Genomic DNA, 22,363 nt, shown 5'->3' with positions numbered 1-22,363 from the left:
TTCCCATACAGTCCCTAACATTCGTTATAATAATCTTGATTATGGTTTTATGCATACGAGGAGCCAAAAGATGATGTGACAAGAAACATTTGAAATGATTTTGTCTATATTTTTTAAACAACAAAATATATGGTACTCAGATTGCTACTTTTAAATAGTTATTATAGTTTTATAAGTAATTATTAATTATTGTTTTGTTTCGTGCATCAACGCGGTTCTTGCTGTTTCACAGAATGGATGTGATGGTGACCTTCATAACGTGGAAGATCTTGGCCTTCCCATGTGACATACTTTCTATTATTAATAGATTCTTTTCTATCCGGTTTTTTAGTAAGATTTAATTCCATAAACAAGAAACTTGTACTATGAAAATAAAAAATAGGATACTAACATAATTTAAATCGGATACATATTTAGTGTCATTTATATTTTTTTATATATTTAATCACTTATGTTTTTTACTTTGTAAACATGTATTACGTTTAATTTTATATATTTAGTCATTTGTGTTTTTTACTTTGTAAACATATAGTGTAATGGTCATATGTTTATAAAATTTAAGAAAAAAAAAACATAAATTTCTAAATATATATAAAAATAAACATAAATTATTAACTATATACAAAATCTAAACTATGTTATTCTTTGAAGTCATTATACATAAAAAAATAATAATAATAATAATAATCGAATTGTTTAGTCTAGTTTTTCTAAACATGAATTTTGTGATGTAACATGTGGACAAATAGAAAAGATAATAATTAAAAGTCGTTTATTCTATAGAATTCTGAAGATTTACACACTTTTGAGGAAACCTCGATTTTATTAAAGGAAATTGTCATAAAATTCTCAATATTTTCGGAAAAAAATTCACTTTAATCCTAAAAAAATAATAATAAATAAAATAAAAGAAAATAAACGGAAAATCCCGATTATTTGATTATACACGATAATAGTCATTTCCTGTTAAAAGGGAAAAAAATGAATTTTTTTGTTAATTTGAGCCAAAATAAAATAATCGGGACTTTTATGTTCAAACTTTTTTTTTTGTATAAAGTGAAATTTTTTCGAAAATATTAAGACTTTCTTCTCTTTTATTGATGATCAAAATTTTGCTTTTAAAGAAACAACCAATGAATCCTTAAATAGTAAAACTCTAGCCTTGCATAAAGTAAGAAATTACGAAAAGGTCCAAATCTTTTAGAAAACGTAATATATGTTGAAAAGCTGATAAATCGTGAATTTGACACTCCAGAAGAATGAATTCGTCTAATATGCATCGGGCTCGGGTGAAGTCATGAGATCTTCTCAGAAAGTTATTTCGAACTGAAAAAACTCTACTCTTACATCTCAATCTGATATTGTTTGATTTATTCTGATGCTTAAACTTTTGCATGTAATTTAACTATATTTGTTCCGCATAATTGTCATTATTCATAATAATACAAGTTATAAAAGTCTAGTTTGCCAAAACATATGAATTATATGAATTTAATTAAATCTTATATTAATTTCTAAAATTTAAAAAACTGATTTTTTAGTTGAAATCGGTTTCCGGTTTAACCAGTTTGATCATCAGATCCACTACTTCCATAATTTTTATATATTTTAAATTTTCCTACATAACATATTTACATAAAACCAAGAATTTGGCATCCACAAATAAAAATCCTTATCATAATGATCTATATTATAAAGTCAAAGACATAATAGTTTAGAAGTATCGATCTTCAAGTTAAAAATATTGATATTTGGTATTCGACTGGTGTATGGTGTGTGTCGAAGTCATGTCTGGTAGTAGTGTGCGTCGTCAGCCTTTGATTTGTGTACCCTGCGGATAACGAGATCGATCAAGCTATTCAATTTGTTTTGGAAATGAGTTGTTTTTAACGAGCTAAATGAAATCCAACTATCCAAATATAATAAATCGGTTCAAATATGTTTTACCGGTTCTACACGTTGGTTCAATCCAGTTTTTGAAGAAACCTTCCAGTTCGATCGACTCTAGAAATTGACATAAAATTGATCGCTATTAAACCGCTCTTATCTTTGGTTTCTGGTCCAACCGATTAGAACCGGTTTTTTAAACATTGGTTTATGGTCGGACAAATTGACCATTTTAATTACTTTATAAGATTGGGTTTTTTAAATCACATATAAAAGGATACATATGTGAATTGTCATCATATTGTATTGCTTATAATTCTTGAAGCGTGGGGTGGCTAAAAGTTTGGGACTCCATGATAGCTTACATATTTATGCAGAAAGTAAAAGGCAGCTGACTGTAGATAAAAAGAAAATGCAACTATACACAAATAATAAAATAAATATAAAATGTATTTAAATCATTTATCCAAGAGTAAATTACATGAATGGTCCCTATGGTATGGGGTAATTTACATGTTTGCTTCCTAACTTATTCTTTTACCTCAGAACGTCCCTACTGTTTGCTTTTGTTATACATTTGGTCCATATCTTACTTAAAAAGACTATTTTGTCATTGATTTTTTAATTTATTTAAATAAACACCACCAACCTCACTTTCACTTCACCTTATATTACCTTAGCTACCCCGCCTTATTTAAATAAATTTAAAAAAATCAGCAAAATAGTCTTTTTAAGTCAGAAAGGAACCAAGCATACAACAAAACAAATTGTATGGATCTTCCGAGTTATTAAAAATAAAAATAAAAAACACACTTAGAGATCAAACGTAAAAAATACCCCAAACCATAGGGATCATTCATGTAATTTATAAAAAGCTTCATATATATATATATATATATATATATATATATATATATATATATATATATATATATATATATATATATATATATATATATATATATATATATATATATATATATATATATATATATATATATAGGTTATATGATTTTGTTTTTTAATATTATTAACTAAATAATTAATTAATTAGTAAATATATTGATGAGATATACAATCTAATTAAATATTATTATGAGCTTGTCAACAATGAATATCGAATTTAGGAAAATATAAAAGCATAAAAGTAATATAATTCTTTATCTTTTCTTTTTTTTTTTACAAATTAAATAAGTCAAAATCATCAGAAATGAATACACACGCACAAAACCATGTACAGCTGTGATTGCTAGACAACATAGCATTTGTTGTTTTGCATACATGACTAATTGTTATTGGACCTTTCAACTAAAAACAACAAAATGAAAGAAAATGTCAAGACTAGAATATTTGTGGGGTTGGGAAGGACTTTACATCCAATATTCAAATAACCAAATCTTCTATAAAGCTTTTAACGGTTTCCATTACATTTTAATTAATTGTTTATTCATTTAAATTTCTAAATAATTTTGCTATTATAAATTGGGGTAAAGTATAATTTTTAATCCTATGTTCTTGTGAAAACTAGAGATTTTGAGCATGCAAAGAATTTTAAACATCTATTTTGATAGAGATGGACAAAAAAAAATCTAAAACCAACCAATTTGACAATAACATGTATAATATCGTTTCTCAAATATATGTTCGCTCATTTGGTTTTATCCAATGTTTTGGTTCAAAAAACTGGATGACATAATTAAAACTAAAGAATGCAAAATTCATAGAAAAAAAATTGAAACACATTTCATACAAGCTCTCTTTTTTTATTGGTTTATTCAATTACCTTATTCAAAAACAAAGAACAAAATGTTGGTACTTTGTTAGCAAACTCAAAAAAATAATAATAATAAAATAAAAATAAAAGTTACTCTAATAAATAAAAATCATTTTTTCCACACATTATATTATCATTCATTTTGTCATATATTATTTTATGGTTATTTTACATTAAATTTTTTCCATATTTCATTTTATGGTTATCTTTTTATTTTATTAAAATTCACATACTATTTAAATATAATAATTGTGATAAATATATAGCAAATTTCATTAATACAATTTTCATTCTAATGTCAAAAACTCTAAATTAAAGCTCAATTATTTCTTTTGTATATTTATTTAAATTTAAAAAAAGAAATGAACACTTTAATAATCAATAATTCAATATTTTCTCACTTCTCTTATAAATTCAAATTCTAAATATTTAGCCTTTCATATTTAACTTTTTTTCTTAAATAAACACTAAAAAACACCAATTTTTTTCAAATCAGTCAGTTCACTTCAGTTTTCAAAACCATAAATTTATCAACCACTTGTTCAAATTATTATCCATAAGAGATTTGGAGGAGGCCTTCGACTCCTTAAATGAAACATAATTCATGTTTTTTTTTTTTGTTAAAGATAGAAAAACATCTTTAATATTGTCCCATTTCAAATCAACAACGTGAATTTAATTAAAATCACCAAAAATTATTAGTCAGCAAAAATGGTATCAAACCAATCTTGATTTTGTCTAATCGAATGAAATGAAAATTCCAATTTGTGCACATGCAGATTTTGACTTCAATTACACCATGTATTCAATTGCTATTTTAATTGCTTTTTACAACCACTAAACCAGATTCAAACCAAAAACAAACTTTAAGCGAACACAAATCAAAGCTATTTCACATTGTCCTCATAAAAAATCTAGAAAAGGCACTTAATAAGCAAAAGTAAGAGTGTAGTAGATATAACAACATGAACATACATCTGAATGTATTCAGTCATTCAGTCCTACGCATTTTAACATTAATGCTCATTTCCTTGTAAGACTGAACCTTTTTAACTGCTTCACGTGAAGGCCTTAAACTAATAGAAGATCTTCTTCTTCTACTTTCTTCTTCTTCTTCTTCTTTCTTAACAAAAACCACGCAATTTGAATCATTATTATTATTATTATTATTATTATTATTATTATCCTCTTGCATTCTGTCTTCCTCCTCTTTAAGATCCACATTGTCTGTATCAAATAAGTCTTCTGTTGCTTTCGCTTCTTCTCTCTTAATAAACCTTGCGGATTGCCTCCTACTTAAGATGGAGAAATTTAACCAGTTATAGCATTCTACTTTTGGAATTTTACAAATAAACTTTCGTATTTACGGTTATTTTCAAAAAAGACCTTGTACTTTGTGTTTTTTCCGGATTAAACCTTTGACTGAAAAACACCTTGTATTTTTTTCATTTTTTCAGAAAAAGACCCTCAACCTTCTAAATGCTTTATAAACCCCCAACTTTTTTAGTTTTTCCGGAAAAAACCCTCACGTTTTACAATTCTTTTGGAGAAAATGAGAAAATACAAGGTCTTTTCAAAAATAGAGGTTTAATCTGGAAAAACACAAAATATAAGGTCTATTTTGAAATTAATTCTTGTAATTAATGACCTATTTGGGTAGATTTTTCAAAGTACAATTATGTAATAGTCATAAATAGCATTGTAGTTTCAATTTTAATTTTATTAAGGCATTGTATTTTGAGAAATCTACCCAAATATAGCATTTTATTTTTGAATTCTACAATATGTAAGTGCTAATAGAAGCTAAATAAATTTTATATTAAGAAGAAATAGAAATGATTGAGGTAATAAACAAAGAAAAATATTAATAATCAAAAAGAACATATGTGCACAAACCTTCCATTGTCACCTATACCCTTAACTTGTCCATTTCTAACAGAAGAACCTAAACCTAAAATCAAATATGAACAAGAATAACTTTATTTTTAGAAATTGATATACACATCATGATGAAATAAGTTAATAAAAACACAACAAATTAAACTCACTTTTGGATTTCTGCCTTCTGCTTTTGTTACACTGCTCTTCTTTATCTATATTAAAGACTCCTTTCTCCTCATTCTCAGATACTTTCATCTTCTACAAGTGAATACACAAATATTTAAGTAATTTTAAGTTTTAACCCATGAGGACTTTATAAAGTTACTCATGAGAATTAAAAACTAACCTTAACATCGTTTGTTTGACATGTTTTGGTTTTCCTTTTTCCCTGAGATAATAAAAAAAAAAAAAAAAAAAAAAAAAAAAAAAAAAAAAAAATCAGCATTAGGTTGTTGACACTAAGCATGTTATGTTTGTTAATGAAGAAAGATCAAGAAACTAACCTCTAACTCCATTTGTTTTGCTATAAGAACACCATTTTTGCATCCAAGTTGATGTTGCATGTCTTTTAGCTAAAATTAAAACAGAAACAAAAAAGGGTTTTCAAGATTCGATATAATCAATTAATCATAAAGAAACTATTTGCCATATAACTGTTTGAAGAATGAGATTTATTTACCCTATCTTTCCCAGAATTTACTTCCTGCAAAAGTTGATGAAATATGTTTACTAAATTGAAAATAATGGAAAATTGAAAAGACTAATGTTGATGAAAAAGTCAAACAAACCGCTAGCAGTTGACTATTTGACTGAGCAAGCTGTAAATTCTGTTGTTGCATCTTTTGTAAAGTAACCCTCAGTTTGTGTAATTCAGTTCCACTGAGATCAATAATTCTACTGCAACAATATTAAGGAAAGTTGTGTATCCATGTTAGAGTCTGTAAAGGTTAGTTTAGTAATTTTCATAACTGAATGAACTCTACAACCATAAATGAGGCTTCATGTTATATAACCATGGATAAGAGTGGATTTTACCCTTTTATAAAGTCACTACTAATGTAAGAAGGAAGGAAGGATACCTTTTTTCTGCTAAGTGTTTCTTAAGTGCTGCATTTTCCTGGATTATATTAACATAAAATCATGTAAGCATCATTTAAACATGAGAGAAACCACAAAACCAAGGTGGCATTCATCTTTTTATGTTTGAGAAGTGCCAGAATAGCAAAAGTGAGTACCTTTTGGAGTTGTTCTATAACTTTTTCTTTCATAATAGCAGAATTTGGAAGAGACTTTTTATCTTGGGTTAAAGTGATATGTTTCTGTTGAATGTTGCTTATGTCAGCAAGCATTTTCCTCCCTGAAGCTCCAGTAGAATCCTTGGCCATTTTCTCTACTTTAGGCTTATCTAGTTTATTATGATGGTTTACAATAAAATGAGCAGAATATTAAGCCTTGTAATAATCTGTAAATATATTTTAACATTTAAGAAAAGAATCGAAGTAGAAGGGATACACAAAAAACTAGAACTTCAGAATAGCACTAACTCTAAACCTGTGCATCTTTTGGGGGAGACTCTATGAAATATCTTAGCTTTTGTCATCTAATACGAGCAATATTGATCTTTTCACTACTTATGGAAATTTATTTAACTAGTTCAGACAAACAATCGAAGTCTAAATTGTAAACAAGAACCTGGAATTCGATGTAGCCATTAGAGGTGGCGTTATCTTAAATGTGTCATTAAATAATGGGAAAACGCAAGAAAAGTTTTCGTAATTTTATATCTGTAAACTTCTAAGAATATCTTGAAATTTTTGAAAATTGAGGAATATTGGCGAGTTTAAAAGGAAGGACTAATAATTCAAAAAAATGAAACCCTAGTTCGCACCGGAAATCAGTATTGGCATTTAATTTTCACGAAGAAAACCCTGGAATCCCAAATGGAAACATGGGGTTTGAGATCGCATTTCGTAAAAATCAAATGTTCGATTTTGCAAAGGCATAAAATCTTTTTCTTTACAAATGAAAATAGTCAGATTGATGAAGAAATAGAGCCAAATGAGCTAGCACATACCCTCAAGAACGAAGCCACCTTCCATGATCTTGAACACTGAAAACCCTAATCCGTAACATCAACCTTCAGGCTTCAAGTCCCTCCCTCACACACACTAACACTTCACACGATCTCTCTATCTCTCTCGCACACACACATACAATCAACTAGATGTACTGTAGAACAGTAGAAGAGAGCAGGTGCTAGAAATCGAAGTAGAACCCGAGCCTAATTTTGAATCTGCGAGCCTAAATTTGAATTGACGATCATTGGGCCTAATGGGCTAACAGCCGGGTTTTTTTTCTAAAACCGGTTCGAGTTTAAGTTAATATGGTCAAAACCGTTTTAAGAAGAAAGTGGATTGGATTCAAACCCAAAAAAAAAAAAAAAAAAAAAAAAGTATCTGAACCTATACAACTCGGATGGGATTGGATTGGGCAACATCGTTTTTAAAAAGAAAACAAAAAGACAGAATCATAAAAATTCAAATTTTATAAATTTTTTTATTTTGTGAAATACAAATAATGTGAACCAAATATGTTTTTTTTAAATAGAAAATATAGGGGTTGTTTGGCAAAATCTGAATTCTTAAGATCTAGAAAATTAAGTGGTCTGAATTTTTAAAAGGGTCTGAATACTTAAGATCTAAAATTTTAAAAGTTGTTTGGTTGGATCCTCTGAATTACAGATCTGAATGATAAAAATGACAATTTTACCCTTATATATTATCTTTTTGTTATATATATATATATATATATATATATATATATATATATATATATATATATATAGAGAGAGAGAGAGAGAGAATCCAAATTAAACATAAATCAAAAATTAACATATAACATCAAAAATTCACACATAACATCAAAAATCAGCACATAAAGTCACAAAACAGCAAAAATCGACCATTGGAACTCATTCATTCACAAGAGGTAACATCCCAAACAAAACACCATTTGTTCTTCTTCTTTCACAGCTAGAGGTTGTTGGAACAACCCATAACCACCGTACCAGCCTCTTCCTTCTCCTTTGACAGTCGACAGAAAACCCACAAACACCCTTCCTTCCATCGAAGACCACAACCCAAACACCCCCTATTCGCACAATGTTTCCAGTTGACCCCTCTTCTCCACCTGTTCACGATGAACATATCAAAACCAAACATTCCATGCCCTCCTTTGATTTCTGTCAAAACAAACAAAAAAATAAAGCTAGTCGCTACTTACCTTGCCCAATCAAAGACTTCTTTTTGGTCTGCCTTTGTTTGCCCTTCGCAGCCGGCCAAAGACCGGAGACCCCCTTCCCTTCGTTTTCTTCCTCTACTGATCATATTTTAGACAACAGGGAGCATCTTCTACACTTGAAATTAATTTCCGTTTTCACATCTCAGAAAATCGCATTCATATTTGATACAATAAACTCACAACAATTTTCGATTTCACACCATGAAGACCATTTATCTCAGTGAGGGCTTTGATTCAAAGCTTGGCTAAGGTTTGATTTCAGCAATGGGATGGTGTGTGACGTCGGCTCTGGCGGTGCAAGGGCGTCGTCGGTGCTCTATGACTTCAAAGATGCAAAGATAGAAGAGATGGGGGGTTGGTGTTCAATGGGCGGAAAAAGAGAGATGAGGGTAGAGTTATGGCAAAAAGCAAACACGTTCTTTTTTTCCTTTCAGATGTGGCTTTATGTCTGACCGAATAAGTTGATATTTTCATATTCAGATGCAAATATAAGAAGTAACCAAACGGTCTGAATCAAAAAGATTCAGATATGTCTCTTATTAAGAGGCATTAGGATGCTACCAAACAGGGCCATAATATACTCATATACTACTCATTACTCCACATATGTCCACGATAGGACTTAAACCATTAACCTTTAGGAGGGAGGGCAACACCAGATACCGTTAAGCTATAAGCACTTTCGTATGAAACAAGTATGTACATATTCAAGCATAAAAACATGAAACATAACATTTATGTTGTCAGCGGCGTTGCTGATTTGATTATTCATGGTAGATGTTTATTAATCATTCATTGTTTGTATATTTCTTGTTAAACTCTAGTAATTTATCTGTTCTATATCATTCAAGTAATCTTTCAAGCAAATGCACACTTCCACCAGTCGGAGCTACTGATATGTGCATATTTAGTTTGTATTAAGTATAGATTTTTATTCATTTGTTAGCTAAATTATTGCATTTCATGGACAAAAGGTACTTAAAAGTGTTTGAATTGTATTTTCGGTCCAAAAATGAAGCTCGGAAGCAAAAGGAAGCAGGAGAAGCGGTTAGTAGCTCGGGAATTGGATAAAGAAGAAAAACACCAAAAATAGCACCTACTCGGCGAGTAGGATCGACTACTCGGCGAGTCCAAGTGAGGATAATGACTCGGGAACCCAGATGCTTATCGTATACGAAGATTGTGAGACGGACTCAACGAGTCGCCACCTGACTCGACGAGTCGATACGCAAATATATAGATAACTTCTCAGATCAAAGAAAAAAACTTCTGGGATAATTCTGGTGAGTAATTAGCTGCGATTCAGAGGCTAGAGAAACCCTAGAAGATGAAGATAGAAGCTACAATTCAATCCCGAAGGAGATTTGAGGCAAATTCCATCATTATACTTAATCTTTTGTTTTCCACTATGGTTAGACAATTAGAATTCGTTTTTATGTTGTTATTTACTTCAATCATGAGCTAAAACTCTTAAACTTCTGTTTGGGGATGCAAAATTGAGACTATGGTTTGATTATTGGTAGGATTAATTCAATGTTGGTGATTTATTTGTTATCTTAGCTTGCTAAAGAACCTTGTGTGTGAATGATAATTAATTTTCTGTTAATAGGAAGGTAATTAAATAGCATGAACATCGTTTGATTATCAACCTCATATATCTTGTGACTACTTTGCTATATGTCTAGGACTAATGAACATGAAACTAGGATTAATAAGAAAATTAAGTAAATTTATGTGCAAGCTTGTGTGATGACCATCAACAAGAAGTTAATTAAAACCAAATTGATTAACTATTGTGAGTCTAAAGTAATCCGAATAATTAATCTAGTGAACTAAATTGAATTAGACAACTGATCATTGTTTAAGTTAGTTTATTTGCTAAGGATTAGTGTAGTGAACGCGAACCTAATCACTTGAATCGGTAACCAACGAAAGAATTAATCCATTGCACTATTACCTTGAAATCAAATCAACCATAGGATCAATTGAGTTGAACTAAACAGAAGTTCCTTCGTATTATTGAATCTAGTTAATTCTTTGTTTTTCTAGTTTTTAGATTAAGTAATAGTTAGTAAATTTCTAGTATTGTAAAACTAGAGAAAACCCTCTACTTATTAATTAATTTAGATAGAATTAGTTTTTATTTTTAATTTTCCGTTCCCTATGTTCGATACCCTACTTGCTTAAACTATTCCACAATTGATAGGTACACTGTCTTTGTGTGTTTATTTTACAACTAAAAGTAGGATTCAAACTAAGTGAGTTTACGCACATCAAGTTTTTGGCGCCCTTGCCGGGGAACGGTTCTAAAATTAGCATTAAAAATCTAATTCAATCGATCCTTTGTGTGAGATTTATCTTACACAAAGTTAATTACTGTTTAATTTAGTAGGTAGTATTAAAAAAAAAAAAAAAAAAAAAAAAAAAGACCTGATTTTACCTCTGACTCGCCGAGTGCATTCGCGCAGACTCGACGAGTACGACGCTAAATCAACTTTAATTTTATTATATTTTTTTTGTTCTTTTTACGCGTTTTCTGTTTTGTTTGCAGTTGTTTCATGACCCGAGGATCTGATACACCTCTGGTTCCCCCTCTTGAAGATCCGGAAACCGCACGAAGAAGGAGCAAAGGCAAAACCGTTGGAGAATCCGCTTCTTCAAAGAACTCACCACTCAAAAACCTCAAGTCCGTTTTCAGTAAGAAAAGGAGCAACAAATCAGGATCAACCAGTGCCTCGTTGACAATCGAAGACCCAATTCAAAAAGACACCGAGTACGAGACCGAGGAAGAAGACGAACCCACATACGAGCACACATCCGAGTTTGAAGACGATTTAGCTACCACTATGGCTAATATCGATGAAATCCCCATGGGGGAATGGAAGAAGAGGATGCGCGATGACACCGGCCCGGGACTTGTGCAACCCGCAATTCCCACAACCGTTACTTTCGAGCTAAAGGGCCATATTCTCGCTCAACTCAAGGAGATTCCTTTTTACGGGAAAGATCACGAAGACGCCTACAAGCACTTGGATGAAGTAAATGATGTGGCTGACTACTTCAATGTACCAAATGTGCCTCGCGAGACCCAACTACTTCGCATGCTCCCAATCACGTTTAAAGGTGCTGCGAAGGATTGGCTCAAGTCACTTCCTCCCGGATCGGTCACCACATGGGCCAAGATGAAAGAGGAATTCATAGACCATTTTTGCCCGCCTTCCAATACAGCTAAGTTGAAGAAAGTCATCGCCAATTTCGAGCAACAACTCGGTGAATCTCTTTATGAAGCTTGGGAAATATACAAAGGTTTACTAAGAAATTGCCCACACCATGACCTTAATAGCCAACAAGAGGTCTCCATTTTTTTATGATGGAGTCAATGTCACCACAAGGCAACTGCTCGATTCACAAGGCCCGCTCACCAGAAAGTTGTCTCCGGAAATCAAGGAGTTAATTGAAGAATTCTCTAAGCATTCTAGAGAATACCACAATCCGAGAAATAAAGTAAGTCGGGGAGCAGTGAACTCGGTGAATGATAGCATGGCAGCGGTAATAGCTAAGCTCGATAGTCTAGATAGAAGGATGACAAAAATGGATCAAACAATCCATGCTATTCGAGTTGGATGTGAAAATTGTAGCGGGCCCCACCTCACCAAGGATTGTGATCTAGACGAAAACGGAAATAAAAAGGCTCAAGTGTTTTACTCTAGTGGCGAAAGATACGACGAAGATTGGAGGAAACCAAAGAACGAATGACTCCATACGAAGAATATAAAAAGGCTAAGGAGGAGAAATACAAGCAGAAGGAGAGGGGATTCTATCAAAAGGAAGAGCCGGTGATGGAAAAGAAAGCCAATTTAGAAGAAATGCTCACTAGATTCATAACCGCGTCCGAAAGACACAATGATCACGATGTAGCAATGTAAGAGACCAGAAATATGTTGAGGAATCAGCAGGCATCCATTCTCAACATTGAGAAACAGCTGGGACAGCTTGCACATCAAGTGAATGAAAGAAGACCGGGCCAACTTCCGAGTAACACCGAGAATAATCCAAGAATGGAAAATGTGAGTATGGTAACTTCCAGCTGTGAAAAAAATTTCACACAGGCACAAAGGGTCCCTAATAGCAAGACAGAGAAGATAGAAGAGTTGATTCCAGCTAAACCCGACCAAACTCGCCGAGTCCCTCAAATGGACTCGACGAGTCCATGCGTGCAAGACAGAACTGCCATCCACTTAAAGCTATACAATCCCCCTCTGCCATTCCCAATCAAAGCCATGCCTGTGGAAAAAGTGGAAGCTTATAAATCCTTTATGAAGCATGTTAAAGATCTCCAAGTCAATGTGTCATTTGTAGAGATGATGCTTACAACACCCAAGTACTTCAAATTACTAAAAGGTCTCTTTGCTGCTAGGAAAGACTTGGCTGAAGTCGCAGAAATAATGTTGAGTGAGTTACCCGAAAAGAAGGGCGATCCGGGAAGTATCAAAATTTTGTGTCAATTTGGAAACACATTTGTCACTCAAGCGTTGACCGACTCCGGTGCAAGCATCAACCTGATGCCTCTTTCTTTCTTCAAGAAACTAAACTTACCAGAGCCAAGACCCGTAAACATGAAGATCCATTTGGCTGAAAAGACGACAATTCATCAAAGAGGAGTTTGCGAGGATCTTCTCATTAAAGTTGACAAGTTCATTTTCCCAGTAGACTTTGTGGTGCTAGATATGGAAGAAGACCCCGAAGTTCCAATTATTTTGGGGAGGCCATTTTTAAACACCGCGTGTGCTTTAATTGATGTATGTGAGTCTACACTTACATTAAGGGTAGTAGACGAGTCAGCGGTATTCAAAGCCATACCAGAAGTCAAGCAAGAAGTGAAAGGGAGAGAAGAGATCTCGCTTATCGATTTAGATGATGAGATACTACAAAAAGAACTTGAACTTTTGCAAAAAGAAGACCCAAGCAAGTTTCTGCAACATTCTGGAGAGGATGGAGATGTTCAAGGGGACTTGGAGGAGTTAGAGAAGCTACTGGAAAGAGCCGATTCAGAAAACACTCGAGAAAAGATGGAATACGACCAGACTCGCCGAGTCACTCTATTGGACTCGACGAGTCCAGTCGAATTTGACAAAAAATCGAACAACTTTAATCTGCTTGTTGCTAATTCTCTGCATATTCGGGGCGATGATTCTTTAGAAGAACAAACAACAGAAGGTGAGACGGATACGAAAGTCCAACACACCCATATAGCAATTCTTGATACAATTCCGCTTGTAGATGGGTTAAACGTAGAAAAAGAAGAGAAGGTAATGGATAGGAGAGTGGAGGCTGATCAACCATTTAATACCAAACCTAGAGCACGAACCTTCACAAAATATGAAGTACTTAAGTTTACTGAAAAGGAGGTGAAAGAGATGGAGAAAAAGAATGGGGTGAAGAAGAAAAAGAGGAGAAAAGAAGCCCAAGCAGCCGAGGATGATGCTGTAATAAAGAAGAGAAAGGAATTAAAAAGGGCTTATAAAAAGAAGGTTCACGCTTACAAGACAAAGTACAAACCACAAAAGATAAGGTGTGAATTCCCGATGCTAGAAGATGACGAGATGTAGACGGGAAGGAGTCCAGCTAACAACTCCTTAAAAAGAAGCGCTTGGCGGGAGGCAACCCGTTATTTAGAGTTTGCTTTCTTTTACCTTTTCTTTTGTTTTCATTTTTCTTTCGTTTTTAGAATTTTAATCTTCCAATTCATCGGATATGTCTGCTTGAGAGTGCGTATGGACTAAGTGTGGGGTGAAAAAAGTTTTCTTTTCTAAAGTATTTACAAAAAGTGTTAAAAATTTTGGATTTTTGCAAGAGACTCGCCGAGTCTAACCATGACTCGACGAGTCCGTATAGATTTCAGAAAATAACATGCATCGCGACCAAACTCGCCAAGTCTGACCCCGACTAGACGAGTCGGTATTATTCACAGAAAAAAAAAATAACACTTACTTTTACAACTGGTTAACCCTAACAGATTCGTTTTTTTTTTGAAACCACACCACACACTCGCCGTGCGCCTCTTACTCCCTTCTCTCTCAAGCTTTCATCTTTCTCTCCATTGATCTTCAACATTTTTCAAGTTTCATCAAGGAAAGGTAACAAATTTCTTCTTCTTTTCTGTTACAAGTATGATTTTAAGAGCATCTATGATGGACATTGCAAAGAAAAACACGATTTTGAAAAAATAGTAAATTCTAGGGTTTTGATTTTTCATGGATTATGATGTTTTGCCTGCTTATTCATGCCAAATACCTTATATACATGTGCCTAGACAAAACCCTTGAAGTGATTTGCAGGTTTCATGGCCCAATTTCAGTAAACTCACCGACTGACTCGTGCAGTTCATGTGACTCGCCGAGTCATACATGGACTCGACGAGTCGAGTCGTGGAAACCTGTGCATGACTGTTTTTAAGTATAATCTATGTTTTTGGGTTTGTGTATCTTTGTTTTGCAGAAGTATGTTTAGCAGGAGGCAGAGTTTAAGTGCAAACCAAGAAGATTTTCCTTGGTTCAACTTCCCACGAATCGAGTCCGCTTCAACAATGCGGAAGTGGAAGAAGAAGTTGGCTGACATACGAAAAAAAGAAGTGTGCATGCCTAATAGGATAGATTGGGAGTGGTTACAAAGTGTTCGGTATGAAGAGGAGTTAGCTCCTTATCTTTTAAAGGAGTTTACCCATGGAGGCGAGACAATGATTTGTGACAGGTGGAGCCGGGTCTTTCGGATTCAAGAGCCGGTGTACTTGGAACTATGCTTAGAGTTTTTCTCCACGGTGTCTTTCACGGGGGGAATGGATTTTTATCACCCAACAAGTTTTAGTTTTTTCCTTGGGGGTGAATTTCATCACTGTTCGGTGCTCGACCTTGCTTGTCGATTAGGGATTTATGACCAGCCCTTGGTCTCAACACCTATCTTTTGGGCCTTCTTGGAGCAAACCCACATGGTGTTTCCCGACGGAGTAACTAGCACGGGTTGGTGGAACACAATTGGAAACAAGGTTTATATTCCAAAGTCGGCACAAGAAGGGAGCATTATATCAACTACCCACCGCCTTATACATCGTCTCATTTCATCCACCATTAATCAAAGAAAGGATGATGACAAGGTTTCTAACCTTGATGTCTTCTATCTATGGAGCATTATTACACCCGGTATTTTCTGCAACATTCCTTGGTGTTTGGCTTCGTATCTCCCGGAGGGTGCGGTCAAGGATCGCAAAACTTCCCGTATTAATGGTGGTATGTTTGTCACCCGGCTAGCCAACTCATTTGGGTTGATGAACCGTGGTGCATGGAATTTTATGACGATGATTCCTATACCTCCATTCAATCCAATTCTTTTCCGGCGAGCAAGAATCATTGAAGACTATGGTGGTGGTCATTATGCTATCCCGCATGATGATCCCGTTGTTGGTCCTGAAGCACCGGGAAGGAGGGTTCGATCGAGATGGAAACGGGATGTGGAGGAAGAGCCGCCGGTGATTCCGGTTGAAAATGAAGAAGTACCAATGGATTGGTACAATGTGGAGATGAGGTGGCTACAGGATCAAATGGCGCGTGGGATCAACTTCAGCAATCAATCCCACATCTAATTATTTGACCACTTCAACATCCCATATATTGATGGTGGCAATTATCCATTTATTCCGTCATGGGATGAGGTGACTAGTGCAAGAAGAAGTGGTGCAGGAGGAAGTGGAGCAGCCGCGGATGATGCTGAGGAGGAAGATTAATTTATCTGTGTTTTTAATCAAACAATTTTCATTTTCTATTTTTATTTTTATTTGGTGTGTATGAAGTTGTTAAGACTTTATTTATTTTGCTTAATGATTGTTTGCATTAGTCATTTTTCAGGATTGGATTAGGAATGCTTGCATAGGAAGGGTTTAACGTTATAGAGAATGGGTGTTATAACGAGTGAAAGAGAGTCAAGGAAGTGAAGCGTTAAAGTCAAAGTGTCGAGTCCGGTCCCTAGGGATATGAGCAATTGAGTCTAGAAGTGAGAGGAGTTTAGAAGAGTTATTAGAGGCTGACACAGTTGCAAAATATACTGTTTTTTTTCGTCCAGTGGCCTACTCGTCGAGTGCACTAAACTGACTCGACGAGTCGCCTTGTATTTCCACACATTCTGCGATGGCCGCGCTGGTACTCGACGAGTCCCATCTATGACTCGACGAGTCGAGCATTTTTATACCAAAGGACTGCTGATTTGATGCTGCTAAGTGTACCACTTGATCACTTATTCTTCCATATCGATTCTTGAAGAAGTTTACACTGTTTTACCTGCATATTTGGAGCTGCCACATGAGATTTTGATGCCCAAGTCATGGATGTGTTGTTTTCATGGCTAAAGTCAATTGAAGTTGGAGCTTGAAAGAAGAGTGTCAACCTATCGAATGCTACCCCAGGGGAGTTTGTCCCAATTCTCTCTATATTTGGATTTTTATTTTTGCATAATATGCAATGAGGGCATTGCATAAAATAAGTGTGGGGTAGGGGGTTAGTCACATATTAGAAAATTTAGAATCTTAATTTAGGCTAATTTTAAAAAATTGTTGCATACCAAAAATATAACTTAAGGATTTAATTTAGAAAATTTTGGTAAAGAAAATTAGGATTCCATGTTAGAATTATGTTGATAATTGCATGAAAACTCAAATGTTTAGTTGAGCCTATATACGTTCTAGTGCATTTGTGGCTTCCTTATTCCAGTGAAATCATGAGACAAAAACACGACCTTGCTCAGCCTGAGGGATGCAATATGTTTAGCAGCCTAAACCTGAAATGTATCCAGGAAAATTATTATCGTTAGCCAATAAAGGTTGAGATTGAGCGCCCCTGCTTAAGCATGTAGGGATTTGAGTGAAAAAAGTAAGGAATACATGTAAAAAAACGAGAGAATTACTAGAAAAGTTGTAAGAATTTTGGAGCAAATGAAGTGAAGATCTAAAGATCAAAATTCCAAGAAATCCAAAAAGTTGAAGATACCAAAACTCAATCAATACAAGGTGGTGAATTCAAAGAGATCAAAGATCAAATTATCATGGAAGTGAAGAATTCAAAAGAGCTCCATAGTGGTATCGAAAATTTGTAATTCTAGATTATGTATGCTTGGGTTGCTCAATTAAAAATACCTTGAGGGTAAGAGGTTTTCTGAGGATGGATTCGGAGGGTTGCATAAAATGAGCATAGTTCGGGGTGAGTGGGCAAATGTTTATGAGGATTGTGAGTATTTGGAGTATGGGGGGTCCTTAGGAAAAATTTTAGACACAAATGGATACGTTGCGGTCTTGGCATAATGGTTGGGTTAGATTGGAGTTGTCATACATAATTCTAATGTCTTAAAATTCAGTTTTGCTTGGGGGCAAGCAAAAGTCAATGTGGGGTATTTTGATATGTGCATATTTAGTTTGTATTAAGTATAGATTTTTATTTATTAGCTAAATTATTGCATTTCATGGACAAAAGGTACTTAAAAGTGTTTGAATTGTATTTTCAGTCCAAAAATGAAGCTTGGAAGCAAAAGGAAGCAGGAGAAGCGGTTAGGAGCTCGGGAATTGGATAAAGAAGAAAAACACCAAAAATAGCACCTACTCGGCGAGTAGGATCGACTACTCGGCGAGTCCAAGTGAGGATAATGACTCGGGAACCCAGATGCTTACCGTATACGAAGATTGTGAGACGGACTCGACGAGTCGCCACCTGACTTGACGAGTCGATACGCAAATATATAGATAACTTCTCAGATCGAAGAAAAAAACTTCTGGGATAATTCTGGAGTAATTAGCTGCGATTCAGAGGCTAGAGAAACCCTAGAAGACGAAGATAGAAGCTACAATTCAATCCCGAAGGAGATTTGAGGCAAATTCCATCATTATACTTAATCTTTTGTTTTCCACTATGGTTAGACAATTAGAATTCGTTTTTATGTTGTTATTTACTTCAATCATGAGCTAAAACTCTTAAACTACTGTTTGGGGATACAAAATTGAGACTATGGTTTGATTATTGATAGGATTAATTCAATGTTGGTGATTTATTTGTTATTTTAGCTTGCTAAAGAACCTTGTGTGTGAATGATAATTAATTTTCTGTTAATAGGAAGGTAATTAAATAGCATGAACATCGTTTGATTATCAACCTCATATATCTTGTGACTACTTTGCTATATGTCTAGGACTAATGAACATGAAACTAGGATTAATAAGAAAATTAAGTAAATTTATGTGCAAGCTTGTGTGATGACCATCAACAAGAAGTTAATTAAAACCAAATTGATTAACTATTGTGAGTCTAAAGTAATTCCGAATAATTAATCTAGTGAACTAAATTGAATTAGACAACTGATCACTGTTTAAGTTAGTTTATTTGCTAAGGATTAGTGTAGTGAACGTGAACCTAATCACTTGAATCGGTAACCAACGAAAGAATTAATCCATTGCACTATTACCTTGAAATCAAATCAACCATAGGATCAATTGAGTTGAACTAAACAAAAGTTCCTTCGTATTATTGAATCTAGTTAATTCTTTGTTTTTCTAGTTTTTAGATTAAGTAATAGTTAGTAAATTTCTAGTCTTGTAAAACTAGAGAAAACCCTCTACTTATTAATTAATTTAGATAGAATTAGTTTTTATTTTTAATTTTCCGTTCCCTGTGTTCGATACCCTACTTGCTTAAACTATTCCACAATTGATAGGTACACTGCCTTTGTGTGTTTATTTTACAACTAAAAGTAGGATTAAAACTAAGTGAGTTTACGCACATCAATTACTACCGTCGAAGTCGCCTGAGAACTGCCACAAGTTGTCGAAGAATGGCGAGCGCGGGGGGGGGGGGGGGGGGGATAAGTGTATTATTAGTTTCCTATAAGGCTTGGAAGTGGTATACCTCCTTTATTTCATTTTCTTCTTAAAGCCAACATCAACTGCTACCTCTTGTTGCTAGAGTTCCGCCGCCACCAAACCGTCGTCGGAGAAAGATAGAGAAGTAGAATGAAAGGGAGGGGTGGTTTGTTGTTGTGTTATTACTTAGAAGCTCCATAAGTGGGTACATCTTATTCCTTTGTCGGTTTTATCTTCTTTTTCTACTCCAACCACTTCACACCACCACTACCGTCGGTAGTAGTGGTTATCATAAAATCACCACATCATCCCCATGGTAGTATTGGTTGGTGGTGAAGTCAAGATTGCTTCAAGATCCTTGGCTAAGTGTTCTATAAATGTATTCTTCTTCTTTTATGGATTTAAGCTTTGGTGTAAGTGTCTTGTGCTTCCTATGATCACCATTGCACCACCATGTGACCACTACTTCATAGTGGTTGAATGTTGTTGTGTTTTTCAGCCAATTTATTTAGTATTAAGCACTTAATGGGTTTGCTTTGAAAACCAAACCCATAAGCCTTTTCTAATGAGTTTTAAGTGAAGAAGTGGGTTAATATGTTGATTTTGTGAATAACCTCTTAATCCATTAAGATATTCTTGTTATAATACTTTTTATAGATGCTTAGAACTATTATTTCACTGAAATGGTTAGATATGTGTTGCGACATGAAAACCCAGATTTGACATGTAGAAATGATAAGAACATATGCGACACAATGGTATGGGGGTTAAGAGATATATTTGATCATGTTGATGAGTTACAAAAAGGGATCTAGATCTAGTCCACATAAATAACTCCAATCACTATTCTTTATGACTACATTTGTTAAATACATTCTACAAATGATATGACATTCACTATACATAAAGGTGTAAGTACAAGTCTCTCTATATCTATCTATCTCTCTCTTTCTCTCTCTCTCTCACACACACAAACACATAAACCCACATGTTAATATGGGCCTTCCAAGTCTTCTCTTTGACATCCTCCATGAAAAACTTTGCATCCAACATTCTCCCCCTCAAAGTTCGGAATTGATGATTAGACTCTAAAATCTTGAAAAGCATCTAGCAAATAAGAAGTCCATCCGTGACATCATAATAAGAAGCAATGATGATGCAATCCAAAAACTCCAATCTTTCGTGGTCTTTAAGGAATGATGGGCTCTAGGATATGTAACAATATAGAAAAAGTTCTAAAGGGAATAATCAACCCGACCTATTGAAAGTAATCCCAAAAATGTGCCATTTTAGTAAAAAAAACATCAAAAATACCCACTTCGGATTAAGCATTCCAAATCACTTTTTGTCACACCTGTCGATAGCGGAAACGTCGGGGTTGTAACGTTGTAATATCTGCGTTTTTGGCTAAGCATTATTATTATTATGTAATAGTTAGGGTCAAACTAGTAGTTTGTAGTTCCCCAGGCCAACAGGGCAGGTGCTTAGCTTGTTAGGAACCGAAGTTTGTTTGTGTACTTGCTTTTTTAAGCCTGAAAAGAAGCCAATAAGGCGCAGTTACTGCGGGAAAGGGTTGAAGTTGCGAAATCAGGCATAGGGTGTACGAATAGCACTGATCGTAGACCGTCCAGATGCTTATAATTTTAACCTATTTTATGTAATTAAAAAGAATTATTTGAGTATTATATAATTTATGTGCAATATATGTGCTTATAACGATATAGTAAAATATGAATAAAATACGCATCTAAAATAAAACAATAATTAAACCCATTATCTTTGAAGAAATTTGAAATAGTCGTAACAAGGATTACGGAGATATAAGGAACGTTGAAATCCGACTTATAACGAAGAAGTTATGACCCCTCAAAGTTTTGCGATTAAACCGGCATGGCTCCGCGTATTGTAAAAAGTAAATTCTTGACGAAATACTTTTTGGCCTTAGCAATCTAAACAAAAGTCGTAGTAGAGGTTAAACCGAGAGCGTGCATGTAGAGAACGTCCAATTCTGACTTCGTTATACAAAGTTATGATTTTTCTAAGATTCAGTGTAGCAGTATACACCTTAGAAACCAAATTTTATATCGGTCGATTTTTAGCCGAAACAATCTAAATGAGAATTGAATATCTCATTAATAAGAGCTCAACAATATAAAGACAGTCGAAAACGGACGTCGGATGACAAAGGTAGTGTTTGTTTTTTGTCTGCAGATCTGCGAGATGTCTTCTGTCTGCGCCGCGCAGACATTAGTCTTCGCAGACTGTTTGTTTTTTTGAAGACTGCAGACCTAAAAATGTCTGCGCGCCCTCTTCTTGGCGCAGATGTGGACCAGAGTCTTCTAACATCTTCAGACATCTTCTAGCTTAAAAAAACATATATATCTTTATTTTTTTTAATTTATATTTTTTCCAACTTTATTAATGATAAACAATATGAAAAAAAAAATTACAAAACTTAAAAAAAACATTTGACGATACAAACATGATATTTTTAACAAATTTATAAATAAAAATTTATTATAATAATAGTCGTTGAAGTTGTTTATATAAATATGAAAAAAAAATCATAATATATTCTTATATTTTTTTGCCAAAATTTTGTAAAACTTTATTTAATAGAGTATCATCAATTT

The 22,363-nt window shown here is 34.0% G+C and overlaps 1 protein-coding gene and 1 non-coding gene across 4 annotated transcripts; both read right to left on the bottom strand.

Moving 5' to 3' along the window:
* Window positions 1–4,463: 4,463 nt before the first annotated feature.
* Window positions 4,464–7,834, bottom strand: LOC145014112 (SHUGOSHIN 1-like). Of its 3 annotated transcripts, none has more exons than XM_078972483.1 (10): window positions 7,617–7,834; window positions 6,778–6,947; window positions 6,622–6,659; window positions 6,331–6,439; window positions 6,222–6,245; window positions 6,046–6,114; window positions 5,889–5,930; window positions 5,710–5,797; window positions 5,558–5,612; window positions 4,464–4,956 (listed from the first exon to the last, which is right to left on the bottom strand). In XM_078972483.1, exons 1-10 carry the CDS (start codon window positions 7,639–7,641, stop codon window positions 4,653–4,655), a joined length of 924 nt encoding a protein of 307 aa, XP_078828609.1. In that variant the 5' UTR covers window positions 7,642–7,834; the 3' UTR covers window positions 4,464–4,652. The 3 variants fall into 3 exon arrangements, with proteins under 3 accessions (XP_078828609.1, XP_078828607.1, XP_078828608.1); XM_078972481.1 differs by having other exon boundaries at window positions 5,710–5,800; window positions 7,617–7,833; XM_078972482.1 differs by having other exon boundaries at window positions 4,464–4,953; window positions 5,710–5,800; window positions 7,617–7,832.
* Window positions 7,835–12,072: 4,238 nt separating this feature from the next.
* LOC145019118 (small nucleolar RNA R71) lies at window positions 12,073–12,179 on the bottom strand. The gene has a single exon (XR_013667437.1). It is a non-coding gene; the product is annotated as a small nucleolar RNA R71 (small nucleolar RNA).
* Window positions 12,180–22,363: the final 10,184 nt, after the last annotated feature.

Source organism: Lactuca saligna, chromosome 9 (assembly GCF_052625555.1).
Source record: "Lactuca saligna cultivar CGN05327 chromosome 9, ASM5262555v1, whole genome shotgun sequence".
NCBI lineage: Eukaryota > Viridiplantae > Streptophyta > Magnoliopsida > Asterales > Asteraceae > Lactuca > Lactuca saligna.
This window is presented reverse-complemented; position numbering and strand designations above follow the sequence as displayed.